This window comes from Mytilus edulis, chromosome 2, assembly GCF_963676685.1.
Source record: "Mytilus edulis chromosome 2, xbMytEdul2.2, whole genome shotgun sequence".
In the NCBI taxonomy this organism is placed as follows: domain Eukaryota; kingdom Metazoa; phylum Mollusca; class Bivalvia; order Mytilida; family Mytilidae; genus Mytilus; species Mytilus edulis.
In genome coordinates, this window is record NC_092345.1 from 63,089,737 (window position 1) to 63,101,807 (window position 12,071).

The following is a 12,071-nucleotide window of genomic DNA, read 5'->3' on the forward strand; positions in this document are numbered from 1 at the left end:
AGTAGAACAACTGCAATCATTGGGAACTTGTACCACTGCAGACTCACCATAAAAAATATACATTGATATATGCATTGCTTTTGAAACCTTGATAACATATAAATTATTTGCCTTAATAAATAAATCATTAGATAAACATGAATGTACTATATATGAATGTTTAATGTTGAGGCAACATTGCCACAGTTTTCATAATTACGGTTGCCTTGGTTTTTGGTTAACTGCCTTCAGCGCTTACAGCGCTTTGATTTATTATGGGCCCAGTTTTCAAGTTGGTCCAAATCAGGTTCTAAAATTATTATATTAAGTATTGTGCAATAGCAAGTCTTTTCAATTGCACAGTATTGCGCAATGGCAAGAAATATCTAATTGCACAATATTGTGAAATATCAAATTTTTTTTTAATTAGAGTTATCTTTCTTTGTCCAGAATAGTAAGCAAGAAATATCTAATTGCAAAATATTGTGCAATAGCAAGATTTTTTTTTAATTGGAGTTATCTTTCTTTGTCCAGAATCAACTTAAATCTTTGTTATATACAATATACAATGTATATTCACTTTTTACTACCAACTGATAAATTAAAATAATCTTTACCATTCAGTGATAACAAGCAGTTTTTTTACATCTTAATATTTTATGATGTATTTAAATGAGTAGTTATTGTTGCAAACTCCATTAGAAATTTTAATTGAGATTAGTTTTGGAATAAGGGAAAGGGGGATGTGATTAAAAAAATTGGGTTCAATTTTTCTCATTTGAAATTTCATAAATAAAAAAGAAAATTTCTTCAAACATTTTTTTGAGAGGATTGATATTCAACAGCATAGTGAATTGCTCTAAGAGAAACAAAAATTTTAAGTTCATTAGAACACATTCATTCTGTGTCAGAAACCTATGCTGTGTCAACTATTTAATCACAATCCAAATTTAGAGCTGAATCCAGCTTGAATGTTGTGTCCATACTTGCCCTAACCGTTCAGGGTTCAACCTCTGCGGTCGTATAAAGCTACGCCCTGCGGAGCATCTGGTTTAGAAATCAAATAAAAAAATGACAATAATTACTTTTAGTAAGAAGATATCTATTACAAAATAAAACTCTCTCCTTCATTATGCAGTAGACCTCACAATACAATATATAGTTTAATCGTTGGTCTGCTTTCTTAAATATATAATATGTATTCAATAAAATCAAAAAATTGAAGCTACTAAAAAAGTACAAACATGTAGACAACAATATTAAATGCTAATAGAGATAAACTTAGCAGGAAATAATAAATTTCAGTTAGACTGTGTAAGTTGTAACACCATCGACTGGCATTAAAGGGAGATGATGAGGTGAAAAACATAAAAAAAAAGTTTCTCAGAAAATATACACCATAACAGTTCACTTAAAAAAAGAAGAAAGAGCATACATCTCAACTCTTTCAGTTGTAGGATTAACATGATTAAGGTATTTGTAGTTTGATGTGAAGCTTTTATATTTTTATAATTACTTAAGATGTATGTTTCATTATAATATTTTATTCTGATTGGCTAACTGCACATCACGTGTTATTCCATAAGCAGTTGCATTGCTCAATACAACTTTTCACTCATGATAACACGTGCTCCAACAATAAAGTGCACAGGTGAATTAAATAATAAAATATATAAAATTCGTGTTTTCATAATCATAGCTAAAAAATGTAATTATAAGTATTGAATGCTTCTTTTTGTAACTTTATAGGGTTGTAAAAGCGTTGACCGTGCATACATTTTTAGAATGAAGCGCTTCCGCGCTTCATACAAAATGTACTTCGGTCAACGCTTTTACACCCCAATAAATTTACAAAAAGAAGCATTCAATTCTTAAATAAAAAAATTTGCGGTCATATATTGGTATGATGTTGGCGTCGTCATCATCAGAAGACACATTGGTTTTCGCACTATAACTTAAGTTTAATTAAATAGAAATCTATGAAATTTAAACACAAGGTTTATGACCACAAAAGGAAGGTTGGGATTGATTTTGGGAGTTTTGGTCCCCACAGTTTAGGAATTAGGGGACCAAAGGGTCAAAAATTAAACTTTGTTTGATTTCATCAAAAATTGAATAATTGAGGTTCTTTGATATGCCGAATCTAACTGTGTATGTAGATTCTTAATTTTTGATTGGTCTACATTAAGGTCCAAAGGGTTCAAAATTAAACTTACTTTGATTTTAACAAAAATTGAATTCTTGGGGTTCTTTGATATGCTGAATCTAAACATGTACTTAGATTTTTGGAAAGATTAGAACTTGTTCTAAATCTTTACTTAGGCACCAGCCTCCCTAACAACAGGACAGGTTAGCTACTGTTACTAAATGTATTCACACTGAAATATAGTTCCCTATGGTTCTGATATATGTGCACATAATACACATATAAACTGAAAAAAACTGGGTATATTATTGGAGCAGTTCATTCAAGAATGTATGTCATTAAGGTGTGTTGATGTGCAGGCTTTTAAAAAACATTTTGATTAGGTAACTGGGTATTGATTCAACTAGTATGATTGACAACTGTCATTATCACTAAACAATCAGAGACAAGGTTAACCTTTAATTACAATGCCCCACCTCCTAAACTGCCAATCAAATTGACCACATTACCTATCAACCTCAGTCTTACATAATTATACAGACCACTCAATATAATTCTTAATACACAAGTATTTGACCTCATAATTGAATACACAAATGTGTATATTAGATGTTTGATATTTATAAGGATGATAGATTTATTTATTGCCAATTACTTTTGATCTGCATTACATAAAGTGATTCTGTAAATTATATCTGAAAGATAAATGATTAATTGATTAACAAGATCTTAAAAAAATGAAATATGAATATAAATATGAATAAATAAAAGGTATTCAAGTAAGGCCTATAATTTACTTGATAAATTTCCAATAATCATCTGTAATTAATCAACAATTAAATAAGGACACTTTTTTTTTTATCAGGAATTGGCTTGAAACAGTTTAAAAATTTTAAAACTTTTAATTATAACAAACCATTGTTTATTAGTTTATTTCCCATCAATCATTATGTCTATTTTAGTCATTTGAATTTTTATTAGAAGTGAATACATATGTTTGCAATCAAGAAAGAATCCACATATCAATAAGATAAGTTTTTATACGCCCGTCGTCTTTTAGACGGGACGTATTATGGTATACCGTTGTCCGTCCGTCCGTCCGTCCGTCGTCCACACTTCGGACAATAACTCAAAAACACTTTCACCAATTTCCATGAAACTTAAGTGAATTGTTTATATCTATTGACGTAAGCTCCCTTTCGTTTTTTTTTAATTTCAGATTTTAAGTTTTGGATTTATGGGGCTTTTTTCATAAAAAAGAGGGGATTTTCAACACTTCGGACAATAACTCAAAAAGGCTTTCACCAATGTCCATGAAACTTTGGTGAATTGTTTATATCTATTGATGTAAGCTCCCTTTCAATTTTTATAAATTTCAGATTTTAAGTTTTGGATTTATGGGGCTTTATTCATAAAAAAAAGGGGGATTTTCAACACTTCGGACAATAACTCAAAAAGGCTTTCACCAATGTCCATGAAACTTTGGTGAATTGTTTATATCTATTGATGTAAGCTCTCTTTCAATTTTTATAATTTCAGATTTTACATTTCCGTGTTATGAATTTTTATGCTTAAAAAAGGGGGGATTTTCCAATTTTGGGACAATAACTAACACTTTCACAAAATTTTATGCAACTTTGATAAATTGTTTATATCTATTGACATAAACTCCCTTTCCATTTTTATAAATTTTAGATTTTACGTTTTCTTAAGTAATGAATTTTTATACTTAAAAAAGGGGGATTTTATGAATATATTAATGTAACATCCCTTTTGATTTGTATATATATATTTCTAGTTGATCATATAAATTCATTTAAAGCATAAAAGACAAGTTAAAAGAGCAACGGGCGTATCATGCGCTAAAGCGCAGCCCTTTATTTAATTGGTTACGTTGAAAAAGTATATTTTCAATGCCCTGTGTTGAAAAATACTTTAAAAATTGATCAAAAGGCACTCTAAAACTTTTAATCTTCAATGCCCTATAACCTCTGTTTCAACTTATAAAATGCCCCATAACAACATTTTTCAATTTTGTTTGTTGACACTTTAAAGAACTTTTTAAGCTGTTGGTCTAGATTTATGTCTTACAAGGATAGTTGGTAACATTTACTAGAAGAATTTTTGCATTTTTTTGTTTTTTTGAAACATGTTCAGAACCGGCAACATATGATAAGATATAAACTGCAGTTTAAATAAAATTGTGCAAATTAAGAGACCCATATTATTTAATTTGAGCTCATTTTATAGATCTTCATACTGGAAAAGCAAGTTTCCTTCTAAAGACCTGCTGTAAATGCAATTTTCAGCAATAGTGCTTTATAAATGTTCATTTTTCCCCACCAAACCTTAATATGAAATAATTCAAACTACTCTTCTAATCTTTCCATGAGTTATTTCCATCACTTTGATTGATTATGGGCCCAGTTTTCAAGTTGGTCCAAATCGGGGTCCAAAATTAAACTTTGTTTGATTTCAACAAAAATTGAATATATGGGGTTCTTAGATATGCTGAATCTAATTATGTATTAAGATTTTTGCTTATGGGGCCAGTTTTCAAGTTGGTTCAAATCGGCGTCTATAATTAAACTTTATTTGATTTCAACAAAAATTGAATATATGGGGTTCTTTGATATGCTGAATCTAAACATGTATTAAGATTTTTGCTTATTGAGCCAGTTTTCAAGTTGGTCCAAATCGTGGTCCAAAATTAAACTTTGTTTGATATCAACAAAAATTGAATCATTGGGGTTCTTTGATATGCTGAATCTAAACATGTATTTAGATTTTTGATTATAGGCCAGATTATCAAATTGGTTCACATTGAGGTCTTAAAGGGTCCAAAATTGAACTTTATTTGATATCATTCAAAATTGAATTCTTGGGGTTCTTTGATATGCTGAATCTAACCATGTATTTAGATTTTGGATATTGGACCATAATAGGTAAATGTCCAATTTAAACATTTTAAGTTTTCAAGTTTAAGTTCTTAGACCAAATTCATTCTTTTTCAGAAACCTATGTTGTGTCAACTATTTAATCACAATCTAAATTCAGAGCTGTATCAAGCTTGAATGTTGTATCCATACTTGCCCCAACTGTTCAGGGTTCAAACTCTGCAGTCGTATAAAGCTGTGCCCTGTGGAGCATCTGGTTAGGTAGGGAGGGATATACATTGAATGTTACATGCTTCACTATATTAAATAATTAAAGTGCTGTTTATGATTGCAGGTATGCCTGTTCCTGAAAAGAAAGCAGTCACAGACCTAGCTAAACTTCTGGATTTGAAAGTGAGCACTCGTCAGAGAGATGGGCAAGGGTATATAGTCATTCATAAAAGCAGGACACCACAAGAAATGGTCAAATGTTTGTCACAACATCAAGGAACAAGCGGAAGATATTCCTTAATTCCAGCAGCCAACCTTCCAAAGCACTCAGACATAGAAGAGGAAATTCGTAGAACTACTCCAAATGCCACTGTCGCTAATCCTAAGCCCATAATTCAGACAAAGAAACGTGTGTCTCATATCAAAGGTCAACAAGCTCAGAGTATAATGATGAAATTAGCTGGTGTAGCTGAAGCTTCTATGGAAACATTACAGTTTAAACAAGAACCATCATTTGATCAGCCAAAGATAAATTGGCTCTAATCAGATTTTAGTTCATCTTTTTTATTTCATTTCAAAAACAATATGGATGTTTCATTGACAAGTGTAATTAATCAGTTTGTTTTTATTCAAACCAATGTCAACTGTTACAAAATCAGTTGTCAATTATCATTAGCATATGAAATTTAAGACCACTTTTGGGATATTTTTTTAAAAATCAAGTTTTAGGGACATGTATATTGCTTTTATAATTCACAGAAAATACTTCTGTTTCTGTTTTAAAAGTTGGGTTTTTTTTACAACTTGGTGGGTTCTTTCAGACTAAAGAATAAGCAAGTAGTAATTGTATTTAGTTTGACATTTATAACAAAAAATCTGTATTTTCATGCTAGTACTGGAGTACTGGCTGCTGATTGTAGAGCTCCCTTGTTACAACTGTAGAAACTGCTTTAAAAAAAATCATATTTCTAGATTACTATTCATTCTTTAAAAAAAACAGAAGTAATATTTCCCCCCTCATCAAAACACTTTCTGACTACTTTTAAATAATGTATGTATAAGGGTAAACTAATTTTATAGTGTAAAGAATGGAAAATATACATGTATTTGCAGTTTTTCATTTGAAACTGGATTTTTTTACATAATTGGTTTTAAACTGCAGCCAACATATTATCATGTATCATGTCATGTCATTTAAAGGAAAAGAAATGCATAAATCACATTAATGAAATAAAAATACTTACCTGTAGACTTCACTATGATATGTCTTACATAGTTTGAACAGTTTTCATTTCACCTGTGATGAAATCACAAAAGCAAGACTAAAGCGTCACTGTGCAGTTTCTGTTGGCCAATCTGTTGGTAAGGTTTGTAGTAATATCAGTTTAAGAGGAACCACAAGTCAATGATATTTTGTATTAATATGTTGTTGCCTCTCATTTCAATAAAGGTTATCTACCCTCTTTGTCGTGGTCAATTGACTGAAATTGTAAGTTAATGATATTTAATATGCTGTTGTATAATTGTTTGAAACTCATTTTCAAGGAGGTAATTATCACCCCCTCAGTCATTATCCATTGATTTTTGAAACTTTTATATAGTTCACAGGTGAAAGTATGTGATTTTGGTACATTTCAGACTTTATACAGGAGTAACTGTTATAGAAAATTGATCTATTTGGTCTCAAAGCTGGCCCTTTTTTCATCAAATGCTGTATTGGTATTCAGTATCTACATACTGGTGTAGATAGAGTATTTGTTGTAGATCTTGATGCTGTTACTTCAATGGATTTCCCCCTCAGAAATCATACAAAAAATATATAATTATCATAAGGAAAGAGCAATTACTTTAAAGTAAATAAACAATCAATCCTAATTTGAAACAAAACGTTTTTTATACGACCGCAAAAATTGAAAATTTTTTGGTCGTATATTGGTATCACGTTGGCGTCGTCATCGTTCGAAGACATTTGGTTTTCGCACTCTTACTTTAGTAAAAGTAAATAGAAATCTATGAAATTTAAACACAAGGTTTATGACCATAAAAGGAAGGTTGGGATTGATTTTGGGTGTTTTGGTCCCAACAGTTTAGGAATTAGGGTCCAAAAAGGGCCCAAATAAGCATTTTTCTTGGTTTTCGCACAACAACTTTAGTATAAGTAAACAGAAATATATGAAATTTTAACATAAGGTTTATGACCAAGAAAGGAAGGTTGGTATTGATTTTGGGAGTTTTGGTCCCAACGAATTAGGGGCCGAAAGGGTCCAAAATTAAACTTTGTTTGATTTCATCAAAAAATGAATTATTGGGGTTCTTTGATATGCCAAATCTAACCGTGTATTCAGATTCTTAATTTTTGGTCCTGTTTTCAAATTGGTCTACATTAAGGTCCAAAGGGTCCAAAATTAAACTTAGCTTGATTTTATCAAAAATGGAATTCTTGGGGTTCTTTGATATGTTGAATCTAAACATGTACATGATTTTTGATTATGGGCCCAGTTTTCAAGTTGGTCCAAATTGGGGTCCAAAATTATTATATTATGTATTGTGCAATAGCAAATAATTTTCAATTGCACAGTATTGCGCAATAGCAAGAAATCTTCAATTGCACAGTATTGTGGAATAGCAAGAAATCTTCAATTGCACAGTATTGTGCAATAGCAAGATATATCTAATTGCACAATATTGCGCAATAGCAAGAAATTTTCAATTGCACAGTTTTGCGCAATAGCAAGAAATATTCAACTGCACAGTATTGTCCTGTTTTCAAATTGGTCTACATTAAGGTCCAAAGGGTCAAAAATTAAACTTTGTTTGATTTCAACAAAAATTGAATGTATGGGGTTCTTCAATATGAGATTTTAATATTTGGGCCTGGTTATCAAGTTGGTCCACATTGAGGTCTTAAGGGTCTAAAATTGAACATTATTTGATTTCATTGAAAATTGAATTCTTGGGGTTCTATGATATGCTGAATCTAACCATGTATTTAGATTTTGGATATTGGACCATAATAGGTAAATGTCCAATTTAGAACTTTTAAGTTTTTAAGTTTAAGTTCTTAGACCACATTCATTCTGTGTCAGAAACCTATGTTGTGTCAACTATTTAATCACAATCCAAATTCAGAGCTGTATCGAGCTTAAATGTTGTGTCCATACTTCCCCCAACTGTTCAGGGTTCGACCTCTGCGGTCGTATAAAGCTGTGCCCTGGGGAGCATCTGTTTTTTTTTAAAAAACAAATCTAACTTGACATGAACCAACAACAACCACTGAACAAACAGACTTGGGACAGGCACATTACAAATGTGACAAGGTTAAACATATGTCTGAGCAATCAACCCTCCCATTACCTGTGACAGTGGTGTTACAGCACAACAGATCAAACTGTAAAAAAGAGAAGCAACCGGCTCAAAAGATTGTTCCAAGGCAGAAAAATACCAACATGTAAACAATAGAAACAAAGCTTTTACTAGTGCAGATTGACCTGCTAACCCTTCAAAAGCACTTGAATTTTTCTTATTGTCAGTAGGGTCGCTGTTACTTTAAGTTGTTTGTTGTAGAATGTTTGAGTGTTTTAGTAAACTAGCAATAAGGCCATATGAACATTTGCCAACATTTGGTTTCCATCATTAATCGTTCCACAAAAACTTTGTCTAAAACAACAGGGCTAAAAGTTACAAAACTTTACCTGAGTGTTCCTTTGGATATTTAGTTTAAAAATCATATCCATGAATTTGATCCATTAAAAAATGTAACCTCTTTTTCTAAAAATATACCATATGATTAAAATGCAGTTTTTGTTTTAAAACCAAACTTATGTGCAAACAGGATTCAGCATTATAACGGATCTTAAAATTTCTCTCGCACTACAATGCAACATTGTCAAACAGCAACCTAAATACTAAATCATACTTTCCTAGAACCTTAGTCAAATTGACGATTTTTTTTCTTTCTAAAGGGTGAGATAAAGATAAAATAATTTCAGAGTGAAACCTTTTTTTATTAGGAATTTATTCATGATATAAGAGAACTACCATTTGATTTTTATGGGGGGGGGGGGGGGGGGGGGCTAGTATGAAATTTGAAAAAATAGGCAGGACAGGAGTTTTGAGTAAAAAAAAAGGCAGGATGTGACACTTGCAAAAAAAAAGTCAGGACGACAATTTAGGTAAAAAAAGTCAGGATAAACTAAAAAAAAAAGAGGCAGGACCGATTAGAGTGAAAAATAAAAAGGCTGGACAGAGATTACAGCTAAAAAAAAATGCAGGACAAAATTTTTCATCCTAGCCCCCCCTCCATAAAAATCAAATGGTAGCTCCCTAAAATTGCTCCTGCAATTGACAAAACTTTTTAAAAAGGCTGTCTTTTATTATATATATGCCTACCAGCAACACTGTATAGTAGACCAACAAGGGTTAAGAGTTCAGCTTCATAGTGGAACCTGAATATTCCCCATGACAAATTGTAAAATTCCTGCAATTCATAGTTTTCTGTGAGATCGTGTCCCATGAAGGTCAACAAGACCATGCTGATGTCCATAAAACTTCTGACCTAAACTTTACTGTTGAAACTATTTTCAGGTTATTCCATGTAAGTAGAGACACTATTTCATGGAAATACAAGGTCCGCTGAACTATTGTGTCAACTGAGAAATATATACTCCAAAAATAGTGGATGCTGGAATGTTCCAAGATATATATTGAAAGAAATAAAGTAGACATTTTAATTTTTACAATGTTATGAATCTGTTTAAAAACTTTAGATTAGCCAACCCTTGTCGATATCTTGTTGTAAATCAATGCAATGCAGGCGAAGTTGTATATTTGTGATTTGCTTTTATTTCGAATTCAATAAGGTTACAGATAGTCCACAAACTTTGAATTATTCTGTGAGGGAAGTCAATATGTACAGGTGATGGTGATATAACGACTTGCGTTTTCTGAAATTGAAACGAATATGGTTGTATGACTATTTATCTATAGTGGATTTGGAAACAAGTTATTGCAACTTATATTAATCACTTTCCACTATGCTGTCTTGTAGCGGCATTAGCCTACTCTTTTTCTACAAGGGTGTCTTTTACGTGCAAGAGATATGGCTCTCTCTTAACACGGGTCAGCCATTTATCGTCCCCTTCCGACGGACTATCATCGTTTCTCAAGACCATACTCGCATGACTATTGTTTCAACTACGTAGATTTTGATACCATCATTCTGAGGCTACTATTTTATAGTAGTTTCTTACTCATTACACAATAATTTGACAGTTATCTGTATAAAAATAAGAAATCCTTCTTTAAATGACCTATATGTAGATACAAGGCATAGCTGAAATTACTGAACCCTTACGGAAAGGAAGGTTTCAGATTACAGGCTCTTGTCTCTGATTTTTTTCCTATATACTATAGGTATAAATAGGTTTTTTTCAGAGACAAGTACCTGTGGTTCATACCCTATAATAGCTGTATAAACAAAACAGCAAAGTTAGTAATCACATTTCAAATTCCCAATTCCTTCTAAAACGGCCATCAAAATAGGATATGACTATACTATTTAATATATGTTATTATCTGGGTCTGAATTAATTTAAAAGTTTACGATACATTTCAAATATTCCTTCTGAAAACAATAAAATGATACCAACGGGGTAATCAGAATGACAATTGAAAGAAGGACAATCAACACAATGGCCAGATACTAAAAGATGAGAACAATTTTAATATCTTAAAATAAATCAAGTAGAAAGGTTTCAAAAAGTGTGCCGACCAATATGATGTCCAAAAGAAAGCATGAAAGGGAGACAAAAGATACCAACGGGACATTCAAATCAATAAGTCGACAATAAAATGACAAAAACCAACAACAGTACACAGAACACAAAGATTGAGCAGCACGAACCCCACCAAAACTGAATATTCACTGGCGATAAAGAAGGGTAAGCAGATCCAGCTTCAAATGCGGCACCAATTGTGTTGATCATGTTAGTAAAAACCTTGTAAAAAGTCTGTATAATTCAGGTTAAGTCGAGGATAAAGGGACGGTATTGTAGCAACGAAAATTGGAACATATTCGTTGTCATCTGTGAAACGGATATTCCTTAACGGTCAACCAACTCGTTATGGCGTCCGTAAAATTTACGAAGGGATGATTTCAACTCCATTACTTGGAATTCTTGGTTTACACAATAGTTTCCTCGTGAGCAGCAACCTTCTATCAAGGACATATAAGCCCTGGAACATCATATTAACTAGTGGACAGATACTCTGTACGAAAGCACTGCTGGGATGTTGCTACATAAATATGGAAAGTTCACAATTGGGATGTTGAAATCATTTGTTTTGTCTTAGATTTTTGTTTTCAACCGACCCTTATTGTCAATTTCTCTTGATGTTAATTAAGATATGAGGTAGACTTAACTGTATCTCGTGTATTCTGGATCTCATGAATTATTTAGTGACAGCACATCGTCTAAGTAGCGGAGAGTGAAGTTTAAGGATATTGCTAATTTCTTTTTTTTCTTAGTAAGAAGTTCCTGTACGAAGTCGGCCTGCTATGAGTTAAGGAGTAAAGGACAATTAGAGGAACACAGTTGGTTCATATGGGAATGATGATTTTTTATGAAAAATATGTTCTCCAAAAGTTTAATTTAAAGACATCACAAACACATACACTTCTTACCAAATACAAATAAATGATACACATAGTACACGCATACAGATCGGGACATACAATGCAAACATATATCAATAAGCAAGTATACCAGAGGCATATACTTGTAAAACTTCTGGTACTACTAAAACAAGTTTAGCAACAAAACTTCTGACTGATAAAAAGC

The 12,071-nt window shown here is 31.9% G+C and overlaps 1 protein-coding gene across 8 annotated transcripts in view; it reads left to right on the plus strand.

The window, feature by feature from the left end:
• The window catches only part of LOC139512636 (uncharacterized), a 30,250-nt gene extending 23,769 nt beyond the window's left edge, over nucleotides 1-6,481 (plus strand). For all 8 annotated transcript variants that reach the window (XM_071300383.1, XM_071300387.1, XM_071300384.1 and 5 more), the window contains one exon: nucleotides 5,357-6,481. In XM_071300383.1, coding sequence (XP_071156484.1) covers nucleotides 5,357-5,775 — 419 coding nt within the window. In that variant the 3' untranslated portion in view covers nucleotides 5,776-6,481. The remainder of the gene's footprint in view (nucleotides 1-5,356) is intronic.
• The last annotated feature ends 5,590 nt before the right edge of the window (nucleotides 6,482-12,071 follow it).